Source organism: Triticum aestivum, chromosome 6A, assembly GCF_018294505.1.
Source record: "Triticum aestivum cultivar Chinese Spring chromosome 6A, IWGSC CS RefSeq v2.1, whole genome shotgun sequence".
NCBI classification, from domain to species: Eukaryota; Viridiplantae; Streptophyta; class Magnoliopsida; order Poales; family Poaceae; genus Triticum; species Triticum aestivum.
In genome coordinates, this window is record NC_057809.1 from 223,078,083 (window position 1) to 223,104,531 (window position 26,449).

The 26,449-nt window shown below is 41.2% G+C and overlaps 2 protein-coding genes and 1 long non-coding RNA gene across 6 annotated transcripts; all 3 read left to right on the forward strand.

The window, feature by feature from the left end:
• Positions 1-3,043: 3,043 nt before the first annotated feature.
• On the forward strand, positions 3,044-7,758 carry LOC123127323 (uncharacterized). 4 transcript variants are annotated; one of them, XR_006462265.1, is made up of 5 exons: positions 3,044-3,496; positions 3,905-4,001; positions 4,244-4,328; positions 4,411-7,214; positions 7,327-7,758. It is a non-coding gene; the product is annotated as an uncharacterized lncRNA (long non-coding RNA). The 4 variants fall into 4 exon arrangements; XR_006462264.1 differs by lacking the exon at positions 3,905-4,001 and having other exon boundaries at positions 3,045-3,496; positions 4,411-5,162; positions 5,388-7,214; XR_006462266.1 differs by lacking the exon at positions 3,905-4,001 and having other exon boundaries at positions 3,048-3,496; positions 4,411-4,549; positions 5,732-7,214.
• A 1,104-nt stretch (positions 7,759-8,862) lies between these two features.
• LOC123130579 (uncharacterized) lies at positions 8,863-10,521 on the forward strand. Its single transcript, XM_044550447.1, has 4 exons — positions 8,863-8,909; positions 9,045-9,325; positions 9,451-9,620; positions 10,016-10,521. The coding sequence occupies exons 1-4, from the start codon at positions 8,892-8,894 to the stop codon at positions 10,123-10,125; spliced, it is 579 nt and encodes a 192-aa protein (XP_044406382.1). The 5' UTR covers positions 8,863-8,891; the 3' UTR covers positions 10,126-10,521.
• Positions 10,522-15,310: 4,789 nt separating this feature from the next.
• LOC123129578 (uncharacterized) lies at positions 15,311-16,882 on the forward strand. The gene is made up of 2 exons (XM_044549687.1): positions 15,311-15,452; positions 15,564-16,882. The coding sequence occupies exons 1-2, from the start codon at positions 15,311-15,313 to the stop codon at positions 16,880-16,882; spliced, it is 1,461 nt and encodes a 486-aa protein (XP_044405622.1).
• The last annotated feature ends 9,567 nt before the right edge of the window (positions 16,883-26,449 follow it).

Sequence of the window (26,449 nt, forward strand, 5' to 3'; positions counted from 1 at the left end):
ATGTATTTGATGTTTGGAAAAATAGGATTTGTGATTGCAAATGAAAATTTAAGGCACGAGAGGACACTATCCGTGGATGCACCTGGGTGCGTCTGCAGACGTTTGAGGGGCCAAATTTGTTCATTGTGTCAGTAGATGCTCTGAAATCATGAAGAAAAGTAACAAAGAGCAACAAACACCAAGTGGAAATTCTTGGAACACTGTCCATATGAGCATCTTTGAGAGACTTATAAGCTTGCACATTGTTTTGAGATTGACGAAGTCGCTACAGACACCTTCGTTGACTACGGGAGCGTCTTCTCCTACTGAACGCACATCACTAGAAGGCCTGAAATAAATCTAAAAAATGCAAGCACGAGTGTCAAGTCTAGGATTTGAACACTGGTGGGCTAAAATACCATTATCCTCCTAACCATACAACTATAAGTCATTGTCCTCTTAACCATCCAACCACGCATTCTTTCGCTCATACGAATATGTATTGGACCATATGGATGCATGGCATCACACTAACTGAGTAACGTATAATAGCAATACCACTAATTGTGAGATAGGTGAACAAATGGATAAATGTCTAGATTTAACCCATGTATATTTAATTTAAGTTTTCATAAAATCTATTTTAAATGATGTTTAAAAAGAATTATACCGGTGTCTAATTATCTATGATGCACGAGTCACAAAAGCACATAAATTAGAACAAAATGTGCAATAAAAAATCCAATGTTTTGTATCAATATACAAAGTGTAATAAATTTGTCAATAAAATAATACCTTTATTCTTTCGCGGAGTGTCCATCACGGTGCTATGATCTATGATATTGCATGTTCATATAAAAAATATTTGTCAAAATCATATATTTAAGAACATGTATGGTAGTACATCTAAAATCTAACCGCACAAATGCGCGGGCCGCCCCGCAGTTATGTTTACACATGCTATCTGTAGATTTTTTAAATGCCCGTGGCAACGCACGGGCTTTTTACTAGTAAGGGATAGGGTTATGGCCCGGACTAATTCGGGGGAACGGGAGGGCATTTTTTCACACAGAAAAATAAAAGAATTTACAGTGTTTGGGGAATCGACATTGAACCGCTCGGTTCTGTGCAAACCGGCAGAATTAGCCCGTTTTCTTTGAAATCTCTCGGTTTGACCGGCTTTTTCATGGTTTGATAGTTTGAACGGTCCGCAGAACTTAACCAACCATTAAGGTCATCGGTTCTAGCTCTTTTTAGTCCAACCACTGGTTTGATCCGGTTTTTAAAACTATGATTTTTCCTGATTTAGTATTATTGAAGGTTCAGAACATTTAACCAAGGTCGGTTCTAGGAGTCGGTCAATCAGAACAAAATCAATCAGCTACCTCCTGACTGTCGAATCGCGTGACAATTTACGTTTATGATATTTGTGTCGCTAAATTGGTGATCTCCTCTCGGCCATCCCTGCACATTGCACACCTAACCTAGTGTACGACACATGCAGTTTAATATTTTCATGATGTCTGTCTATGATGTACATAATGTATTGGAAGAGGATACTCCTATCCATGATGCCTTCCTTCTCTTCCATGCCATCGCCAGCCCACCCCCTCTCCCTTCATGTCATTGCCCCAGCCATCTCACCTCCACACTACTACAAAGCCTGCTCTTGTCGCCTTCCTTTCCATCCATGGCATGGCCCGCACCCTCCTATCCCCGCTATCTCTCCACGCCATGGCGAAGCCCATCGCTGTTGCCTCCCCTTCCTACCAAGGCATTGCCTGCACCCTCTTGTCCCCGCCATGACGTGCCAATGTTTTTCTCCCCTGCCACTGCGTCACCGGCCTCCTACTCTTTCCCGAAGACTGAAACATGTTTATACTTTTACCACCCTCACAAGTTGATGTCTTTGTCACATGGACCTACTATAAAAGTTATTGCACGAGTGTTATGATCACTATGAAAGTGTGTGACTGGTGCACAATTCCCACCCTTACAAGTAGTATATGCATGATTCTTTGAGTTTGATTGGAGCGTCTAATAACTCAACGACCAGAGTTGGGACAAAATTGCAATGGAAGAGTCGCATGGGATGGTCGTGCATGAAGCATGTTGGCATGCCATGAGTTTGCTTCCAACTCCTAAGCAAGTTTATGGCCGGACACCACGATGTCTAAAGAACAAACACCCCCCTTGAGTTGTTGGAAACAAACATCACCAACATCTCGTTACAACGGCCTCTCAAAGGGTTATCACTAGCTACTACTCCTTGATACTGGAGAGATGATTTCATCAAGTTGAGAAACCAATCTAGGGTTTATCTCCCCCATTCCCCTTGATGACTAGGGTAAACTCTCCTCTACCTGCCGCTCCGGTGGTCGGTGGCGCGGAGAGGATCCCTCCACTTCGGTTAGTAGTTTAGGCCATGTTTTTTTAGTCGTTATAGGTGCCGTGCTCGGGCGGACGACGACACTTCTTTTTTGAGTTTCTTCCAGTTTTCGATCATCCTCGAGTTCGTCCATCTAAACGTAGTTGACGAAGCTCCAGCATAGATTCATGCTGTCTCATTGGGACGGTGAGGTTAGGGTTTCTCGTCATGTGGCGAGATTTGGTTTCATGTGCTTCAGACCTATTCAAGGGTTCAATGATTCACGCGCCTCCAGGGCGTTGGTCCTCAGGGGTGTGCACGAAGACTTTCCTGTTGTCATGGACAAGGTCAAAGGGGAGCGGCGACAACGGCGTGTCAGTGGCTCGTGTTGACGACGTAGTGGTCGCTCGGTGGTCTCGGAATATTGACGTAATCTTTTTAATGTTTGACGTGCTTTGCACTTCCGATGAACTTTAAGAATAGATCTGAATCATTTTCGAGAAAGAAAAAACTTTGGTGGACTTCCCACTACTTTTTTTCTTTTGAGTTGATGAAGGACTTCCCACTACTTATTTTGATGGCTTGCGCCCTCGTTTTTCTCCTTTTCGTGTAGTTGGGCCCGCTGCCTAGTGAAAAAAAAGACACATAAAGAGAGAGAAAGCGCGCGTACGTGGCAATATTTTGGTCAATTAGGTCTCCTTCGCTCCCTCAAGGCCTCAAATCCCTCCGCCTCAAGAAGCCCAAATCCCCCTTCTCTCTCGAAGCATCTCCTATCCAAAGATCCAGATGCGCTCACCACCGTCGTCCGCATCCAAGCCGCCCCGCCGTTTCCCACTGCCGTCCGCATCCAAGCCGCCCCGCCGTGTCCCCTACCAGACTGTCGTGTCCCACCACCTCCCGTCGCCCCACCTCCCCTCCGTCCCGCCGTGTCCCCTGCATCACCACCGCCCGGCCGCCCCACGCCGCACTGCCCTGTCGTGCCCCCTCTTCCTCCCCTCGTATACCCCCAGCATGGTCGTGACGGCCGCGCTGACCATGGCCATGACAGCAAGGATGATGGCGACGCGTGACCCATGGTGACCTTACCCCGGCTGATAGTTTGGATGACCACCGGATCTACCTGACATCGTATCCCCTCCTCTCCAACAGGTCTCTCTCACTCTACGGTTTTACTTTTGTGCCACAGCTCGTGTTTCCATCAAGAATTGCTCATATTACATATTGTCAATGCTTGCTCATTGTAGAGAGATATGTTTCTTTCACTATAAATCTGTGTATTCAGGAGATCAATAGATTACTTGGGGATAATCATGTCAAATTATTTTTGAACCATCAAGTAGTAGTTAGTGTTAATTTGAGTAATTTCTAAATGGTAAAAAAGAGTAAGTCCTGAAATAGATTGACATGAACAGCAAATAGAGAAACTCAATTAGAGTTGTTGAATTTCACATGATTGTGAATGTATCTATGGACACACTGCAAGTAGATTAACCCTCTCTTGTTATTAAAGTACCACTTTGAGTCTATATAACAGATAGTGGCATCTTATTAATGCAGTTAGCAGAGTTGTGATCTTGTTGTATCAGGAATTCAGGAGGTCTGATAAATTGTAATTTCTCTCCAACTAGGCATTCCCCTTTGATCTTAGTGCCATGTAAGTATGCACCATTGTCGCTCAGTGCCTCAATTTCAACAAAATGTAGGAAATTGAACTTTGTACTGAAGAATATGTTGTGCAAACTGACCACTATGTCCATCTAGTATCTACTATTATGTCAATGTGATTTCGATCTCTAGTTGTATACTATGATGATTACGTTTTTGCTTTGTTTGCACAAAGGAAACCATTAGTTTTTCACCCTTTATTTATCATCGAGTTGCCTTCTTTATCTGCAGGAACATGTTCTTACCGGTGGTCAGGTCTGATGGTTGATGCATAATAGCATCTAATTCAGGCTCTTGCATGAAGGAGCTTCTTGAGGTGATGTTATGTAGTTTGAGCTTATGAACGTACTTGCTAGCCTTTGGAACTAACCACTTGGTGTTTCCCTATTCTTTTGCAGATTTTGGCAACTAAAAAAGGAGTGCCTATCAACGAAACCCCCCCATCTCCAGTTCCACCTTCTGCTTGTTCACCATCTCTTCCAGATGTTGGAAACAAGCCAAGAACCACCAGCTTTATGTGCTCAGCAACATATAGATGTAAGTTCTCTACCCAATACCCATGAATTCTTGCGTTGCTGGTGCTTTCTACCCAATACCCATGACTGATGGCTGCTGGGCTGCCTGCTGTTCCCAGTCAATTAGCAATTTCAGAATTAAATTAATTGGGCACACAATTAATTTAGTGCAAATCATTATTGTATGTGTCTTTCTAGTTCGTCTAGTGATAATAATCTGGGACCGATTCGGTCTAGCCTAGCACATATATTTCAGGAAAGTAAGTATCACAGACTCAGCGTAGCCTAGCACATATCTTTTAGGAATGTGAGTATCACAGATTCAGTGTAGCCTACCACATATCTTTTAGATCAAGGTTAGGTTTTAGTGTTCTTTACTGGGCTGTGCTCACGACTCACAAAGCAGTATCATGTGTTGTGCAAGCTGCCGAAACACTAGGAGAGGTACATACTCAGCGTACTGCAATATTTAGAGCATTCAGTCATGAATCAAAATCCTTTTTATGGTAGGGATGAATCAAAATCTTAGTCTAATATTATGTCAAACTATCCTAAGCATGGTAATTAACGTTTGTCAATTTCGTTCCTGGTCCAGATGATTTACACAGCACAAAAACATCCATGTACATAGGCAGGTTGTCCCAGCAAGCAAAAATTTCACTACACACCGCTTTTAGTAATTATCACTAAAGCTTTGTTTCGTGCTTTGATATGCGAGTTTGATAGGAGCAGCAATGCTTTGGTGATAAAACTTTTGTTCCGTCAAAACTGAAAATATTAATCTGTCCTGTGAAATGATAATATATATTAATCAATTGTGGGTATTTTGGCAATTCTATGATGTTGTTGTACATAGGCAGGTTGTCCCAGCAAGCAAAAATTTCACTACACACCGCTTTTAGTAATTATCACTAAAGCTTTGTTTCGTGCTTTGATATGCGAGTTTGATAGGAGCAGCAATGCTTTGGTGATAAAACTTTTGTTCCGTCAAAACTGAAAATATTAATCTGTCCTGTGAAATGATAATATATACTCCCTCCGTAAACTAATATAAGAGCGTTTAGAATACTAAAATAGTGATCTAAATGTTCTTATATTAGTTTACAGAGGGAGTATTAATCAATTGTGGGTATTTTGGCAATTCTATGATGTTGTTTATTGTCCTACTTTTTTTCTAAAGGTATAGCGTGATGTATACATGCAGACTTTGTCAAAAAAACGTGCAAGAACATTTTAGTAGAGCTTGGATGTAGATGAGGACATGAGGTAGTGTTTCAAAAGCTTCATCACGGCACAGATATTGATGTACTTCTGAAAATGTACTTGTTTGAATTATATGTATCATATTTTGTTGACTACACTTTCTAGTATCTTCGTACAACAGTTAAATAAATCTACTGGAAATCTATAGTGGACGGTATGCTACAAAAATGGTGAGAAATGAATTTCTTTCTCGGTAAGTAACTTTGTTTTCCAGTGTGCAGCCAGGCTATTGGGTTTGGAGGGTTGATTCAACTTATAGAAGGGGCCGTATGCACCAAAGAGTAGTAGAGATGGAGATGCTCGTGGGGTCTGCGAAGCTATGGAGGCAGGTGAAGGTGTCATATGCATGTTTGCATCTTCTCTTCTCATGAATCTTATATGGAGAAATATAATTCAGGAAACAACTATGTAAGTGGAGCAATATCAGTTTTCACTAAATATGATCCACCAACTATATCAAGGCACTGTAATTTGAACCATTCAAATTATGTTAAATGTGGTAAATAGCCGAATTTTCTTGAAAAACATTGCCGTTATTTTCTAAAACATTGCCGAGCGTGGCAACGCGCCCCTTTATGTCCTACTATCTAAAATCTTCTTACGAGTACTTTGGTTAGGTACTAGCAAGCATGCGCGTCCACACACGCACGTACAACACAACACACATGCTCTGCTCCTGATTTGTCAATAGTATGCTGATGCTTTGCTTTGATCTGCTCTACCACTCTGAAATTTTTGCAATGGGGGCCACTTACTTTGCATGTGCTTGCTCATGCAGTGACCTGATTGATAGTTGTCTCTCTTCAACTAATGTCCAGATACAACAAGTTAGTCTTGATTTGTACAGGAGCCAAGTAGAATTGTCTGAACTCTTATTTTGGGTTTTTACTTACCACACATCTGCCACGTGGTGACTGTCAGAACTCTAAATGCAATAGCGCAACAGTTTACTACTATGTGAGATTAAATGGGATTATGTGGGAAGTAGACGCAACAATGTTGATTGTGGGTTGCCTATGAACACCCACATAACAGATGCGTGCAGATGTGGGCATCCTGCTATTAGTCCCGCTTGTAGCTTGAATGTGTATCCCTAACAAAGTGAAGGGTCATGACAATCTTCCTGAACTATGACCATGTGTATCCATTGACCTATTTTTCATGCAAATTCTACTATCATTATATAGGTTGCTTCCAAAGTAGTTTCAAAGACTTCAACATATCCAAACAAGTGGAATGTTGCATATGCTACTATTCGGTGCACTGATCCAGAAACTAGGGCTGGTGATATTGAGTTAGGTACCGACTTTGCATGTGTGTGCATAGATGAAACTATTCTGGATAATGAGGTGTTGGGAAAGTTGAAGTTTCTGATTGGTGATGCTTTTTCTTGAGGATACTTAATCGCCTCGCCTCGAGCTTTTGTAAGTCAAAAGTCTTCACCTAACTATAAGATCCAATTTTCTTTTGCATATTTCAAAATAATATTTGTGTATATTTAATCACATAACTATAAGATCCAATTTTCTTTTGCAGATTAAAAAGAAGGATAATTGAGTTGCAGCTGAATTCTTTGGTTGGATCAAGAAGCAAATAAAATTAGAGAAATGTACTTTGCAATAACCGTAGTTTCTGTTGATAGATGAAAAAAAATGTAATATCATACACGAGATCTTTTTCTTTGTCAGCCTCTTACAGAAATGTAGGGAAAGGCTGCGTACTATAGACCCAAAGTGGTCGGACCCTTCCCTGGACCCTGCGCAAGCGGGAGCTACATGCACCAGGTTGCCCTTTTAGAATTGATGCAAATGCTATGTTGTAATATTATCTGGAGATATGTTCTTTGTAGTCAAATTAATATGAATGATATGTTGCACCAATAATATTGGTATTTGTTTATTGTAATGCATATGTATCCAACACTGTTGTATATTCATCATAAATATCTTGATATTTTCAGTTTGTGTATGTCTCGCGCTTCAGTTTCTCTATCATTTTAATGGTGCCAATCATCAAAATAAAATAATTGACTATTTGAGCAATTGCAACAATTTTATTAAATAAATGTATATTCCATAAAATGGGTGCCTAATTTTTTGGTTAATCATTAAAAATTAAGTACATTAATTATGTTTCCATACTAAAATAGTAGTGTTACTGATGTTGTTACTGTAGTTACAAAATATGTTACTACATAGTTGACAATATAAATTATAGTGCTATGATAATTGGATATTATGTTACAACTTGTGTTACTCTAGGTATGAAAACATGTTACCACCATGTTCTACGTATATGAAAATATGTTACTACTAGTGTTACTATAGTTATAAAAATGTGTTACCAATGCATTTGGTAACACATAATATGCATGTTACTATAACATAATAGTAACACAATTTTTAATGTATAGTGACAACTATTATATGTGACAGTGGACACCACCTAGTAACACGGTCTAATGGAACACATTCCAAAATGTGTTACTATGTGACTTAGTAACACTATTTTGGGTCTGTGGTAACATAATATGGTGTTACAAAAGCTCCGTCCTCTTGTAGTGTGAACTGCCTGTGGTTTCATACCTAAACTTCTTTACTCTATGTTGCTGAACTTTTTACTTCTCTGGTGCTGAACATCTAGCCTTTTGTACTGCATGTTGTGATCTAGCTGAACTTCTGTGCTTATATGTGTGATGAACTTCTTGAGTTCCTGATGCTGAACTTCTTTTACTTTCTATTGCTTGTTTTAGATCAAAGATTATGTTCCAAAACAATGAGTGTGAATCTACTGTTGAAGATGTCGCACTATCTTTTTCTGCTCGCAGAATGCTTCGATCTAATGTAGCTGAGATTGCACTGTATTGTCTATGTGTGAAATACCAGGGATCGGATAAAATCATCCTGCCGTATTGGGTTCGTGTAAGTCAACCCTATAGTGATTTCTTTTCTGTTTTGTTCCTTACCATTTTATTTAAAACTTGTTTGTCTCATTTGTATTTTCATATGTTGCTGTTGTCTGCATTATTTTACGACAAGATTTTCAGAGGTCAATTTGATTCCCGTGTGAGGAAGTACTTCTTGGCGACTAGTCCAGATAGCATGGATGCACATGATTCTGTAAGCAATATCTTGTTCTTTGTCTCTGTATTAGTTTGCACTGTGATCCACTCTGTTTATATTGTTTTATTTTTCTTTGTACTGTTTGATATTAATTTTCAGTTTTTCATGATTTGTGTGTTTCTGTTGCTTCAGGTTGTTTTCCCCACTTTTGACCCACCTGACATTCCTACTCACTTGGGTGGTGTTGGTCATTGGGTTTCAATATTTCTTGACCTGAAGAATTCAAGGTTCCAGCTTCTCAACTCCTACTATGGACCAAACGATGATTGTGCGGTACGTCTGTTTCGGCGGATGACTGATAACATCAAGAAGCTTTGGAACAATGCCAACAACGACAGGGAGACACCCTTCAGTCCTCTTTCTATTGACCATTTCCCTTTGGATTGGATTGATGTCCCCCAGCAAACCAACAAGTATGAGCTCCACTTTTCTCTTTATCACTTTTGTTTTAACTGTAGTTGTACATAAGCTGCAACGTCTTTTATTCGTTGGCTTTCTTTTTTGTACTAACACTATTCTTCTTTTTGTTTGATGGCAGTATCGACTGCGGATTCTTCATGCTTACGAAAGTTAATTCGTTTCATGAAGAGGTTCTTGCAAACTATTCCCATGATAATATCGCAGATATCAGAAAGACGTGGTTGTACTCAATTGCTTCTTCTAACCTATTTGAAACATACTTCCAAGGTCTGTTTGGCTACTATACATGTAAGCCTTGAAACTTGGACTGCTTACTTGTACTGCATCTTTTATTCTACATGAACTTCATTTTTATCATTTTTATTTTGCTTGTGTATTTTTTTTCAATATTTTTTTTCCATTCATTGCTTACTTGGACAAGAGCATTTCTTCTACTTGAACTTCAAAGATGATACCTTTTTATGCTTTTGTTAGCTATAGTTGAATGTTTTCCAATTCATCAGTTTATGTTGAACTGTGCCTTGGGTTGTGCGTGAACTTCATTTAGTTTTTAAATGCAACACATTTTTTTAGGTCAGCTTGAGTAGTAACCATGTCATATATATTTGTTGGACTGTACATTGTGATGTACCTAAACTTCAATTATATTTAATGGTCTTTTTTCTCTTCCTTTTATTTGACAGTGGACCCGTTGGACTTGACCGATTACCACTACTCATTCCTCGGGTCACAGGAATACCAGCCTAGGGAGGAATCGATGAGTACAACTCTGAGAGAAGATGATAGCTCTTGAACCATTATTCCTTCCAAGTTGGGGAAGCAAGCTGTCAGTATTTGTGCTGCTCCAATTACCCCTTGCTCCAGGAAGGTTGGTGCAGTCGAAGCAGATGTGATTTCGTCGGATGATGATTTTGAGAAGAATGCTTACCCGAAGAATGGTAAATCTGCTGCTGGTACTATTGTTGGGAGAGGTGGGAAGAATGCTATCATCACTAGGAGGAAACCGATAGTTGAGTCTGGCAACATAACTTCCTCAAAGAGAGCATCAAGATTGCCTTTGAAGTGGTGTTCTGCTGTTGCTCCCCTAAATAAATACATTTACCCTCATCTATCTGAGGCCCGGAGGTTGAGACAGTATGTGCTTAGTGAAGATGGTCTGAAGAAGTACTATGATTGAGTTTTCTTCTTCTTATTTTTGTTGCTACTAGAGATGCTACTTTGTTCTGAACTTCTGTTGTTATAGTATCTGAACTTCTATTCATTTCTCCTTGCCTTGGAGTTGCACTTCTCATATTTTCCCCATCCTTTTAAATCCGCAGCACAAGCTACTACATGTTTACCATCCCTGGGAATGTGATTGACATCACATGACGTGTCCTTTATACTCTTTTCGGTGAAGGGCAACAGATGGAAGGAGATGTAATGGATTATCTCATAAACTTGTGAAGTATAAGCCAAAGACCTCTGAGATCCTCTCTTATGCTGACGTACTTAGTCCCTACTTCATACAGATTTTAGTTCTTTGCACCCCTATCTCCCTTTTTTGCTCTAGTTTTGGTGTACTGGCATTTGGGAGGTGTTTTAATTCTGTTTTTGTGAATGCATTACTGCCTGGAGTATGATTTTTTCACTGCAACAGTTCCAAAATTCGATGCAAAAAAATCAACTAAACTCCTCCCAATGTTTGTTCGCAAGGAATAAGATCTTCTTAACGCAAAGCTGGTTAGGTTTTCATAACTCTTGCTTTTTTAATTTTATGTTCATCCTTTTGCTGAGTTTGTCATGAAGTTTTTGTTCATCTCGGTAGTTTCCATACCTATGCTTTATAGTTTGTGTTCACCATTTCTTTCATTCTTGGCAGGTTTTTTTGATACTATTCAAGCCAATTAACACAATAGCGCACTACAGTGTGCATGTGCTGAATAGATATCATGGGAGCATTGACATCCTCGATTCACTTCCTTACACTAATATGGGAATGTCACGAACAAGTTTCCATGGAGACTGCCAAAATATCGTGAGTGTTTCTTAGCCTGTACCTCCTTTCATATTCTCTTGTTTAACACGAAGTTTATTATGCCTTCTGTTGACAAATTTTTTTTATGTCTCTGTTTTGGTAACACTGCTTGAACTGACTATCATTTGTCAGTTGAACTTCTAGTATTGTTTAGCTGGATCTTATGCAAGTGTCGCTTTTATGTAACTGAACTTAACTATTTTGGTTAACATGTTTTTGATTTCATCTTATTTGTCATTTCTGGCAGATCAAGAGATTTGTTGGGTTGCTCGAGGAGGTGTATGGCAAGGCTGCGTACAAAGCGAGCAAGCAGCCTAACAGGGTGAATATTGCAAAGAGGCCGACTTTTATCGATGTTCCAAAGCAAGTGAATAATGATTGTGGTTTCTTCACCGTGAAGTTCTGCTCTACGTATGATGGCGATGAGCTTGTTGAAGATATCGGTGATGTGAAAGTATGTTTTGTCCTTGTTCTTGTATCATCACCCTTTCATTTTTCTTGTGTGTTTTTGCTAAGATGCTCCTGATGTGGTTTTAGTTTTCCTTTACTAAACCATAATTTTGTTTCTTGTTTGCAGGCTGCTGCAGATGACTGGAAGGCCGAGTTCATGAACACTCTAGTCTTTAGTGAGAAGAATGAAATTGTGGGTGCAGAGCTTCCTGCCGAGATCCGGTCATTGAGCCTATGAATTCGAAGCATTAGTTTCAGTGTAGATTTGATTTCGTAAAGATTTAGGTTTGATAATGATTGGAATGATTTCGTAAAGATTTGGTTGTAAGAATGGTTTAGTAATTTTTGTATCTATTGCTGCAGCCTATTACTTAAGATATTGAGGACAAATGTATCTAGTGATAGGATGATTTGGCTTGTGAATGTACTGCATCGTTTTCAGTATCCATGTGTTGTATGTTTTTTCCTCAACATATGTACTTGAACTTCTCACTGGGCTATGGTTGAACTGCTAGTTTTTTTGTGTTCTTTAATTTTGGGCCCCAACATATGATCTTTGACTTGAACTTCTGCCTGAGATCTTGCTAGGTTGCTGGTTTTAGATGGAGAGGATTTTCTATGTTGTGTAATGTATTGTTATTTTTTAACTCAACCAATATGTAGCCTTTTGCACAAAATCTATATGTGTTTTTTTGTGATTTTTCAACTGCGAATGATTTTCAACTATAATATCATGCAAAAATATTCTCATACACTCCTTTACGTTTCTTTATCTTTTGTCGGCATTCTACACGAACTTCTGCATGTATCCAAACAGAACTTCATATCTGAACGTGTTGTCTTAGGTTTACTAACCTTAGTTCATACGGCAATATTTATTTTTTAAGCATATTTTTTCCTACATCGATTTATATACCAAAACTTCTTTTGTAAGCTGACCTGAACTTCAGACTATATATCTTTCCATTTTATTGCTTCTTGCTCTTTTATGGAATACAACACCAGCACCTCCTCTCATAACATACCAGAACTTCTACTGTAAGCTTACTTGAACTTCATAGTGTATATTTCCATGTTATTCCTGCTTGCACTTTTATGGATTACATCACCAACACAACACTTCCTCTCATAATATACCAGGACTTCTGCAGTAATATTACTTGAACTTCACAATGTATATTTTCATTTTTATTACTGCTTGCTCTTTCATGCAATACATCACCAACACCTTCTCTCATAATATATCAGGACTTCTGCAGTAAGCTTACTTGAACTTCTACCGTACAATTTCCTTGAAATTTCAACAATAGAAGTTCAAGTAAGCTTCTCCTAAAATATTGTTTCAAAAGTGGAATAACATTCTACACATTGACATGACATAAGTTTGCTTTGTTTAATTGACCTAGTCTAATTGTTCATCAGCCTTGCGCTCCTCCTAGGCTTTGGTTGTAGTGGTTTTTTGCTTGACATGTACCTCTTCCTCTTCATCTTCCTCTTCCTCTTCCTCTTCATCGTCCTCTTCATCTTCCTATTCATCATCCTCTTCCTCTTCCTCTTGGTATTCCACTTCCTCCTCCTCTTCGTCTTCCTCTTCATCTTCCACCACTTTATTGTTGCTGGCTCTAGGTTTTGCTTTTTGTTTCTTCTCTAGCTTTTTGCCTGTCTTTTAAGCATCCGTGTGCTTTGGGCATGTTCTTGCATTGTGTGGTTTGTACTCCTTGCATATGCTACAAAGCCCGCTGCTAGCTTTCTATGGGTGTGGTCCCTTGTTTTGTTCTATAACTTTGGGCTACTGTTTTTGAACTTTGGGTTGCTTGACCTCCTCGGCATTGTTTCTTTCTAAGAGTGTTGGACAAGTGAGTTTGTTGTGTCTTGCAACCTTTTTGCACACACTACATTGCATGTGTCCAAGTGGCACTCCGTTCTCATCGAGCACGACGACTCTACTTGCAGATGGTGGCTTTATTTGAGCTCTCTTGTCACTTTTCTTTGCAGCAGAAAATTTCTTCCTACCCTTTGTTTCAGAGTACAGTGGCAGTTTCATCGTCTCTTGCAGCCGTTGCTGCATTAATTGGTCAACTCCCTGCTTGCATTGGTTGTCTTGAGCAGCGGTTTGGAGCATTTCAACTTCATAATACTGAATGTCATCTTCAATTTTAGCATCCTCTTCAGCCATCCTTTCGCTAGCATCCGCTTGATTTGCTGAATGTATTGTATCAAGTTCTTCCACGAGCCTCTTGAGAACATACAAGGCTCTATCATATTGCTGGTCACATCTCATCGCTTTCTTCTTAACCATCAAATTTAGCTGCAGCAAGATGTCTTGCTTCGATAGTCTTGAGCTGCCATCCGATGAAGTTGTGTTGTAGTCCCTTGTATCAAATGTTGGTTGTGATTTTGCAGTCTTTGTGTGCCGTTTGAGGATATACTTGTCTGGAAATTTGTCAGGCTTCAGGTAGTCCACTATGTTCACGATGTGAGGGCAGAACAGGCCTGCATTTTTGTGATGAATGCAAAATTCATAGTCTGTGAGCCAACAATGGGTTTCATATATTTGATATGATACTACTAGTTTAGGTATTTAATGAGTTTGTTTTTACGCTCACCTGTGTGTGTCCAAAGCTTGCATTCACACTCGTATATTTCATTATCTGGGTCAGCTACAACCTGGAATTCATGCTTTGACCAGGCAAATCTTTCTTCATCATCATGGCCAGCCTTGTTGTAGTAGTACACAAGGTACTTAGTGGGCTCAACTATAGGCTTTGCGCGAAATAGCATGGCTTTTCTCATCCTACTCCTCATCTCGCTGTACACGGCTCTCGTGTACTTGATAGCCATGTCTTCCTCGTACCCGTAAGTTGTTTTTGTCACAGGATTGGTCTGCACATGTAAAAAAAAGATACTCCCTCTGTAAACTTTTATAAGAGCGTTTACAATTTTAGGACACAGCCGACAAATGGCGAATTAGACCTTTTTACCCTCGATTTGAATTCGCGTCGTCTTCCTCCTCCAGGAGCTCGCGCCGTCCCCATCCCCCAGGAGCTCGCGCCGTCCCCTTCCCCCAGGAGCTCGCGCCGTCCCCATCCCTCAGGAGCTCGCGTCGTCCCCATCCTCCAGGAGCTCGCGTCGTCCCCATCCTCCAGGAGCTCGTGCCGTCGTCTTCCTCCAGGAGCTCGTGTCGTCGTCTTCCTCCAGAAGCTTGCGCCGTCCCCCTCCTCCAGTAGCTTGCGTCGTCCCCCTCCTCCACGAGCACGCATCGTCCCCATCATCCAGGCGCTCGGCCCTGTTTCCAGGCGCTCGGCCCCGCGCCCAGGCACCCAGTTTGGTCGCCTCCGCCTCAGCTTGGTCGCCTCCGCCTCAGCTTGGTCGCCGCCGCGCCCAGCTTGGTCGCCGCCCCCTCAGCTTGGTCCTCGCCGTGCCCAGCCCACCTGACTCGTCACTACGCAGCACGTGGTCTCCAGGCAGGTTCTCCTTGCCTCGCCCCTTGCACAACAACAGAAATTACTCCATGAATATGCCCCAAGAAGAAAATGATGATGACAATATGCTCCAAGAAGAAGCAGATGATGATGACAATATGCTCGAAGAAGAAGCTGATGATAATGACAATATGCTCCAAGAAGATGACAGTATGCTACAAGAAGCAACAGGTACAGTTTTGATCATACTCCTAGTTGATATACTCCTTCATACTCCAATTTTCATAGTTTTCTTATTGTACCACAATTTCCCTAAACTTTTTTTTCCTTTTGCTACTGTAGGTGGTCAGCAGTTACGTAGGCAAAGACAGTCAATGCCAGATGAGCAGAGATATGCTGCCTACATGGCACTACATACCCTCAATCTGGCTAGGGGTGGCAAATTCAAAAGAAATGACAAGAAGGATGTTGCTCAAATTTTTCAAGTTGGTGTTCAACATATTCGAAAAATCTGGACGATAGCAGAGCGACAAAAAGCACTTGGTCAGGAGGTGAATGTGTCCACTGGAAGGAAAGGAAGATGCGGAAGAAAAGGAAAGGATGATACTCTATCCAAAATCCCCACAGTTCCTTTGAATCGAAGGTCGACTCTCAGGTCACTTGCTCGCCAACTGGGTGTCAGTCATACTACACTCTACAAAAAACTGAAGCTTCGCAAGATTAGGAGGCACTCCAATCGTTTGAAGCCATTCTTGAAAGAAAATAATAGAAGAGAAAGGATCAAGTTTTGTTTGTCAATGCTTGACGAGACCACCTTAGCAGCTCCAAGACCTAAATTCATCAGTATGCACAACATTGTGCATATTGATGAAAAGTGGTTCTATATGACAAAAATGAACAGATGCTACTACCTCCTCCCCGAGGAAGATGACCCGGTCAGAACTGTTCGAAACAAGAACTGTATTGGGAAAGTGATGTTTCTGACCGCTGTTGCTCGACCCAGATATGACACTGAAGGCAATATGACATTCTCAGGTAAAATTGGTGTCTGGCCCTTTGTGCAAGAGATTCCCGCTGCTAGAAGAAGTGAGTATAGAGCAAGAGGGACCATTGAAATCAAGTCCGTCAACGTGAACCGACGGGTAATGAGGAGGTATATGATAGAAAAAGTGGTTCCTGGAATAAAGGAAGTCTGGCCCACAGATGATACTAATCCAATATTGATCCAGCAAGATAACGCAAGAACGCACATTCTTCCTGGTGATGCAGAGTTTGCAGAAGTTGTGGCTACAACTGGTCTGGACATTAAAATAATAAACCAGCCTCCAAATTCTCCTGATCTAAACGCACTTGATCTTGGATATTTCAGATCCCTTGAGTCTTTGACCGACTGTAGAGCACCCACGACTATCAAAGAACTGATTCAAGGTGTGCAGGAAGAGTTTGATGAGTATGATGCCGGGAAACTCAACAGAATATTTCTAACACTTCAGACCGTCATGGTTGAAGTGATGAACCATGGAGGGGAAAATTCATACAAAATTCCACATTTGCGCAAGGATAGATTGGAAAGGCAAGGAATCCTACCACCTAGGATTCACTTTCCCCGGGAAGTTTATGAAAATGCCATGGAGATTCTAGAGCAAGATATCATGGAGTAGTGGAGTATGTTGAGACTTGCAATGCTTGCAACCCTTGTTGTGGAGTATGTCGAGACTTGTAGTGCTATGATGAAACTTGTTTGTGGAAATGCATTCTCGAGACTTATATTGTTTGTGGATATGGATTATTTGTAAGTATGAAATGGATTATATTGTGTTGTTTGAAATGGAGTACTCCATATGTGTTGTTTGAAATGGGGGTGCAAGTTTCTAAAATTATATGCAAGCTTCTGAACTTCATGGAATGTTTGTGAACCTTATGGAAGTTTCTGAATTTTATATGTAAGTTTCTGGGTGTTGTTTGAAGTTTCTGAATTAATTCATACTCCAGTTTATTCAGGAACTACTCCAAGCAGTAGAAATTCATACTCATACTCATACTCCAACTAGTGCAAATTCAAAAACCATGGAGTACTGCAAAAATTCAAGCAGTGGTCTACAAGCACACAAACACTTCAGTTACTACTCAAAGAAGCAACTGGAAACATTGCCAAAGGCAGTTGGACTTTGTACACTTTCTCAAATATACAATAATTTACTGTAAAACCATCATCTACTCAATTTATTCAACTGTAAACATTGATAGAAGCAACTGGAATTTGTACTCAATTTACTCCGAGTTGTAAACTTTCAGTTGAAAAATGTACTCGAACATCTGCACATGGAGTGCTCAATTTAGATGAATTTTTAAACCAGTGAACAAGCCATTAAATAAGGGCTACATATATATTGTGGCTACATACATACTCCTGCTTTAAATAAGGGCTACATATATGGAGTACAGCCACAATCATCTCTGTATTCCAAATATGCTGACAGACAAGCAAAGCATTCAAATCCCTCTAGACAAGCAGAGCATATACAAAGATGAATGGCTAAAAAAGAATAAGGGCCAGCTAATGCTAACCTTACATCTAAGATCTGCTTGTGGCTAAAAAAGATATGGAGACACATTTTAATCTGAACATGGAGTAAACATACTGTACACAAGCAGTATATGCTGACAGTATGAACCATGTAGATTGTGTCATGCAAATAAACTGAAGATTGTGTCATTTTAATCTGAACCATGGAATATGTAGATTCGGCAATCAACAAATCCACATACTGAACCATGGAGTATGCCTGACGACTACAGGAACTAGGATAAGGGGGGGGGATATAGGGGAAGCTCACCACGCGCTCGATATGCTGGGGTCGAGGGCGGCGAGGAACGCCGGTGTTCGTTGCCGCCGTCGTCGAGTAGGACGTCCTGCTGATTCACATGCCCTTGCTGGCCTTGCACGGGCTGGACATGTTGTCGTCGTCGACCAGGCCGCCGTGCCTGCGCTCCTCCTGCTCCAGCTCACGGCGACGGGCGACGGCCTCCTACTTCATACTCCCGCTGAGTATACAACAACTTCAGATCCAGCCAGCAGCATAGCTCCTCCCGCTGGTCCTCGCCGCCGTTGGTGCCCACGCTCCTCTCGGCTTGACTAAAAAAGGCACCTTTAACTCCATCGAGAGGTGACGCGGGGCGAGCGGAAGAGGCGACGAGGGCTACGGCGACGTGGGCGAGAAGGATGCGGGCGGCGACGCGGGCGAGAGGGATGCGGGCGGCGACGTCGGAGGAGCTGGGGATTTGGGCGACGAGTCGGAGGAGCTAGGGATTTGGGCGGCGACGTCGGAGGAGCTAGGGATTCAGGGAGCGACTGGTGAGACAGTGAGTGTGGAGAGTCACGACAAGTGAGCGCAGACTGCGGAGGGGCAAAATGGGAAACAACAACATTTTCGTAGCGTTACGAAATTTCAACTACAATTTCTAAACGCTCTTATAAAAGTTTACAGAGGGAGTATTAGTCAAAGCAGAGTCATGGGTTTCATTTTTTTAAATATAGTGTGCACATGTTGAAGGAAGTCACTATATGATGGGGGTGTTTTTTTGTCTTAATACCATGCTGGTCATTGTTTGCTCGTTCTCCTTCTGCATACAAGTTTGTATGCAAGCATTTACCCGCCTAGCAAAACTTGTGTAGGTTCTGGGTCCCCTTGACAAACCCTCTCTTGAGCGCGTGATTCATGCTCTTGCTTCGTTATGTAGAAGTCATTCTAGCACATAAATTGTTCTTGTAATATGTTGATATCCACATTTTCCTATCATTCCACAACTACATCATCATCTGGTCATTCCGCAGGTTGTACTTTTGCACGAGTTCAGGCCAGGCAGCTTCAAACTCCGTTGGCATTAGCGGCCAGTTTAAGATTGTTATGAATTCCTCTTTGAATGTTTTATACTTTTTGTATAGCAACGCGAGGTATTCCTTGAACTTCTTCAGGATATGCCAATGACATAGCTTGTGGACGGTGCTTGGGAATGATTGTGGTATAGCTTTCGCCATCGATGGGCACTTGTCTGCATGAATTTAAAAAATGAAACTTGCTTATTTTCACTGATGGTGAACTTATGTTGTACAATTACTTGAACTTCAGAGGTAGCATTAGGACTATCTAATAATGTCACATATTTTTTTCCTTACAACAGTGTTGTTGAACTTATGTTGTTCAAGTACTTGAACTTCACAGGTAGCAGTAGGACTATCTAATAATGTAACCCATTTTTTTCTTACAGCAGTGTTGTTGAACTTCTGTGGTACCAGTGTTTGAACTTCACATACATAACTATATTTTTCCTGAACATGTTTCATATGTTTTTTCTTACAGCAGTGTGCTTGAACTTATATGATTCCTCTATTTAAACTTCACATCCAGAACTATATTTTTTTTCTAAACATGTGACATATAATTTTGCTTCTTATACTGTTTGTTGGACTTCTGTGCTAACAATGGTTGAACTGCTTGCTTTACATTATTTTTAGATAAAACCAGTGTACCGAGTACAGATCCATGGACTGAAAAGATGATGAAACTTGTAGAGTTTTTTTAACTTACCTGTTAGAATGCAAGTTGGGTGTTTGTTGTTCGTGCACACGACAAATGTATCGAACAGCCACTTGAATGACTTTGCATCTTCGTCTCTGATCAGGGCAATAGCAAATATCGTTGACTGCAAATGATGATTTTTTTCCAACAAACACTCCAAGCGGCATATGAAATCTGTTGGTCTTGTAAGTTGTGTCGAATGTTACGCAATCACCAAAGCCTTGATATGCTCCTCGACAGCTTGCATTGGACCAGATTTTTTTAATTGCTTTGTCGCTGTCTACTTTTTTGTCGTAGAAAAACTCATCATTGATTGCCTTCATGTCTTTGAAGAAAGATACAAGTTTCAATACATCATCCAAATCATCTTTCTTTGCATTCATGGCTTTCCTGCAAATTATATGCAAACATGCATTTGTTATTTTTGCTAGCAAAGGGTGGTGACTTAGGATGCTATGTACATTTGTAGTATGTGCATTTTTGAATACTTACTAGTTTAGTAGGTCTCGGCCGGCCATGCTTAGGAAGTGCTTCCATCTTCATTTTCGGATAGCACGGACATGATTGTTGTATGCTTGACATCATGGTACTGTAGGAGCTTTACGTACTCCAAAATAGTGGGTCATAATTCTTGTGTGAGTGCAAGAATACCAGCATGTCATCATTCTGCATGAGCTGGTGATTACAATTGCACTCAATGTCCACTACCACACATGTGTTATCCTCCTGCACCTTCACACTCATTCTTGCATTGCAGCCTGTCATCTGTGATGTTTTGTTTCGCTTCCTGTCAGCCTCTGAAACAGAAGTTGTGTGTTTCCCTTGGAACACGCAAACAAACTACTTGTGATTGTCATTCCCTCCCGTCTTCCTGATTCCAAAACCAACGTGTCTGGCATATCTGTTATAACATACCCTTGCTTTCTCTACATTCTGGAATCCCATCTTTAGTCTTGGTATTAGATAATCCGGGAGATCCGGCATCTATAGAAAAATAAAAAATAATCCAAACGTCATGTTAAAATGTAGTTTATGAACTTGTTATCCTGGAGGGAGCGGAAAATTTGCAGATAATACAAGATGCATATATAAATACCTAAATTTTTGTTTCAATTACATGCATGTATGATCGCAACTCCACCGGTGTCTGCTGCTGGCCCTCTGGGATGGGGCACAGCGGAGTTATCATAGCAGGATGCAGGAGTGGATCACGAGGAGGAAGGAGGGCTGAAGATGGCCTCTCTCTTGTTTGCGTCCTTTTTGCTTGAGCTGGTTGTGGAGGTATTGCGATCCTGGTTTCGATTTGCTCTTTTGTTTTGTGAAGCAATCCATCTACCTTATGTCCCGTACAATTCTAAGTTGTAGCTGCAGCATCCAACGGCGGTAGAGTGCAGAGCACTCTCCTTCGTGTGTGTGTGTGTGTGTGTGTGTTCCTGTTGGATTTTTTCTAGGATCCGGTTTAGTTGCTTCCCTTTGGCATTGACGAGGCACACCAGGATAACCTCCAGAGTTACATGCAGGACTTGAGCTAACCCCCTCCTCCATCGGCATGCTTGGGAGTCTGCTGGTGGATACAAAGAATCCGCGGGGGATTTCCGGCGTCACCCAATTAGGTGGAGGCGCAAAGTTGAGCGGATAGGGCCATGACCCAGCATCTTCGAAGTCTCCATATGTTTCGGGTGTCATCCAATTTTGGTGTGGAGCAGGTTGGTGATGTTGTTGGTGCATTTGAGGTGTGACCCGTTGAGGGGGTGGTGCAACGCGTATAGGCTTAGGATTGTGTACTTGCTTTTGGGAACTTCTAAGCTTCTTCATGCGCCTCTCGTCTTGCTGCCATAAAAGAAAAAATGTTTATTAGCACACAAGTTACATCTACCTATACCTTTGTACTGAACTAAGCATTATTCATAGCCTGAACTTCTCATATAAAAGTGGTGTTCATGTACAGCCTGAACTGAGGTGAGCATCTGCCCATACTTGTGTACCTGAACTGATCACTCTTCACAGAATAAACCTCACAATTATTTATTCTACACTATTTTGATTTCTTATGTACCTGAACTGAGCACTCTCCACAAACTGAACTGAGCACTCTACACTATTTTTGATTTTCTTATGTACCTGAACTGAGCACTCTCCACATACAGTTAAAAAATCTGACCTTCATGAGTTTGAATGGTTGAACCACTACTGCATACCAAACTGACCTTCATGTGATCATTTGTATGTTTTATTTTCCTTTTATATTTTGCACAAAACCAGATACATACTAACCTGAACTCTAGCAGACTTACCAGTTGAACTTCACATTTGTTTTCTACATATGAATGCATGCAGATTTTCTAATGTTTGTAGCCTGGACTGAGGCTCACACACCACCAGAACTTCATCTGGCCATAAGAAAATAATAGACAGAAGGAAGTTCAACCATACCCTGGCTAGAAGTTCAGCCAACCTTTTTCCAGCAGTAGATAGGCCACCTTGAGAGCAATTCGTCGAGGAGCTAGGAGAGGAATTCCATGGCAATCCATGTCTTGCAGAGGGCGCGAAGTTCATCTGCACGAAGCAAGAAGTACGGGCAAGGCAAGATTGAAGGAGAAGGCAAGAAGAGTGAGGAAGTTCATGTACCGTTGGTAGATTTGAAGGTGCCGCTGATGCGGCCTCGGCCGCCGAGATGCTTCCTTGGCCGCGCCGTTCACCATAGGTTGCGCCTTGGTCATCGCGAGCTCTGCTAAGCCATTGGGCGGTGAGGATGGACCGAGGAGGAGGCTTCCAGAAGTCCATGGCGGTCGTTCGCCACAGAAATCTGGCGGCTTCGCCGGCTCCAGGCGACATGGGCTCCCTCGCACCGACGTCCATCATCGCTCGGTCGCCCGGCCCGGCTGTCGGACAAGAGGTGGAGATGGAGGGGGCGGAGATGGAGGGGGCGGAGATCGATCTGGTCGGCAACGGTGGTAGAGGGGACGGTGGCGGAGGAGCTAGATTCGGTCGCCGGCGGCGAGTCCCGGTAGAGGCGGGGATGGCAGCTGCTCGAGGGGAGGAGAGGGGAGGAGGCGGGGGGAGGGATCCTGCTACCTCTTCAGCATGCGTTGGTTTTCTCTTGAAGAGGAAAGGGTGATGCAGCAAAGTAGCGTAAGTATTTCCCTCAGTTTTTGACAACCAAGGTATCAATCATTTAGGAGACTACACGCAAGTCCCTCGTACCTGCACAAACAAATAAGAACCTTGCAACCAATGCGATAAAGGGGTTGTCAATCCCTTCACGACCACTTGCGAAAGTGAGATCTGATAAAGATAATAAGATAAGTATTTTTTGTATTTTGTTGTATAGATTGGAAAATAAAGATTGCAAAATAGAGGGCGGCAGAAATAGCAAGTAGATAGGAAAATAATATGATGGAAGATAGACCCAGGGGCCATAGGTTTCACTAGTGGCTTCTCTCAAGATAGCAAATTCTATGGTGGGTGAACAAATTACTGTCGAGCAATTGATAGAAAAGTGCATAGTTATGAGAATATCTAGGCATGATCATGTATATAGGCATCACGTCCGCGACAAGTAGACCGAAACGATTCTGCATCTACTACTATTACTCCACACATCGACCGCTATCCAACATGCATCTAGAGTATTAATTTCATAAGAACAAAGTAATGCATTAGGCAAGATGACATGTTGTAGAGGGATAAACTCAAGCAATATGATATAAACCCCATCTTTTTATCCTCGATGGCAACAATACAATATGTCCCTTGCTGCCCCTGCTGTCACTGGGAAAGGACACCGCAAAATTGAACCCAAAGCTAAGCACTTCTCCCATTGCAAGAAAGATCAATCTAGTAGGCCAAACCAAACTGATAATTCGAAGGGACTTGCAAAGATATTAAATCATGCATAAAAGAATTCAGAGAAGAATCAAATATTGTTCATAGATAATCTTGATCATAAACCCAGAATTCATCGGATCTCGACAAACACGCCGCAAAAAGAATTACATCGAATAGATCTCCAAGAGAATCGAGGAGAACTTTGTATTGAGATCCAAAGAGAGAGAAGCTATCTAGCTAATAACTATGGACTCGAAGGTCTATGGTAAACTACTCACACATCATCGGAGAGGCTATGGTGTTGATGTAGAAGCCCTCCGTGATCGATTCGCCCTCCAGCGGAGCGCCGGAAAAGGCCCCAAGATGGGATCTCACGGGTGCAGAAAATTGCGGCGGTGGAAATAGGGTTTCGTGGCGCTCTCGGATGTTTTCGGGGTATATGAGTATATATAGGCGAAAGAAGTAGGTCGGTGGAGCCACGAGGGTGGGGTGCGCGTCTACCCCCTAGGCGCGCCCTCCTACCTCGTGGTCGCCTTGTTGCTTCCTTGACGTCCACTCCAAGTCTCCTGGATTGTGTTTGTTCCAAAAATAACTCGCCCGTATGTTTCATTCTGTTTGGATTCCGTTTGGTATTCCTTTTCCGCGAAACACTAAAATAGGCAAAAAATAGCAATTTGCACTGGGCCTTTGGTTAGTAGGTTAGTCCCAAAAATAATATAAAAATGCATAACAAAGGCCATTAAACATCCAAAACAGATAATATAATATCATGGAATAATCAAAAATTATAGATACGTTGGAGATGTATCAAGCATCCCCAAGCTTAATTCCTGCTAGTCCTCGAGTAGGTAAATGATAAAAATAGAATTTTTGATGTGGAATGCTACCTAGCATAATTCTCAATGTAATTTTGTTTATTGTGGCATGAATGTTCAGATCCAAAAGATTCAATACAAAAGTTTAATATCGACATAAAAATAATAATACTTCAAGCATACTAACAAAGCAATCATGTCTTCTCAAAATAACATGGCCAAAGAAAGTTATCCCTACAAAATCATATACTCTGGCTATGCTCTATCTTCATCACACAAAGTATTTAATCATGCACAACCTCGATGACAATCCAAGCAATTTTTTCATACTTTTGATGTTCTCAAAAAAATTTCATCTTCACGCAATATATGAGCATGAGCCATGGACACAACACTATATGTGGAATAGAATGGTGGTTGTGGAGAAGACAAAAAAGGAGAAGATAGTCTCACATCAACTAGGCGTATCAACAGGCTATGGAGATGCCCATCAATAGATATCAATGTGAGTGAGTAGGGATTGCCATGCAACGGATGCACTAGAGCTATAAGTGTATGAAAGCTTAACAAAAGAAACTAAGTTGGTGTGCATCCAACTCGCTTGCTCACGAAGACCTAGGGCATTTTGAGGAAGCCTATCATTGGAATATACAAGCCAAGTTCTATAATGTAAAATTCTCACTAGCATATGAAAGTGACAACATACGAGACTCTCTATCATGAAGATCATAGTGCTACTTTGAAGCACAAGTGTGGTAAAAGGATAGTAACATCGTCCCTTCTCTCTTTTTCTCTCATTTCTCTTTTTTTTCTTTTTTTTTATTTGGGCATTTTCCCTTTTTTATGGCCTCTTCTCTTTTCTCTTTTTTTTTCTTTTCGTCCGGAGTCTCATCCCGACTTGTGGGGGAATCATAGTCTCCATCATCCTTTCGTCACTTGGGACAATGCTCTAATAATGATGATCATCACACTTTTATTTACTTACAACTCAAAAATTATAACTCGATACTAGAACAAAATATGACTCTATGTGAATGCCTCTGGCGGTGTACCAGGATGTGCAATGAATCAAGAGTGACATGTATGAAAGAATTATAAAGGTGGCTTTGCCACAAATATGATGTCAACTACATGATCATGCAAAGCAATATGACAATGATGTAACGTGTCATAACAAACAGAACGGTGGTAAGTTGCATGGCAACATATCTCGGAATGGCTATGGCCATAATAGGTAGGTATGATGGCTGTTTTGAGGAAGGTATATGGTGGGTGTATGATACGGGTGAAGGATGGGCGGTATTAGAGATGCTAGCAATGGTGGAAGGGTGAGAGTGCGTATAATCCATGGACTCAACATTAGTCATAAAGAACTCACATACTTATTGTAAAAATCCATTAGTTATTGAAATGAAGTACTACGCGCATGCTCCTAGGGGGATAGATTGGTAGGAAATACCACCGCTCGTCCCCGACCGCCACTCATAAGGAAGATAATCAATAAATAAATCATAATCCGACTTCATCACATAACGGTTTACCATACGTGCATGCTACGGGAATCACAAACTTTAGAACAAGTATTTCTCAAATTCACAACTACTCAACTAGCATGACTCTAATATCACCATCTTCATATCTCAAAACAATCATAAAGAATCAAACTTCTCATAGCATTCGATGCACTTTATATGATAGTTTTTATTATACCCAACTTGGATGTTCGTCACATTAGGACTAATTTTATAGCCAAAGCAAATTACCATGTTGTTCTATAAGACTCTCAAAATAATATAAGCGAAGCATGGGAGATCAATAATTTTTATAAAATAAAACCACCACCGTGCTCTTAAAAAGATATAAGTGAAGCACTAGAGCAAAATTATCTAGCTCAAAAGATATAAGTCAAGCACATAAAGTATTCTAATAAATTCCGATTCATTTGTGCCTCTCCAAAAGGTGTGTACAGCAAGGATGATTGTGGTAAACTAATAAGCAAAGACTC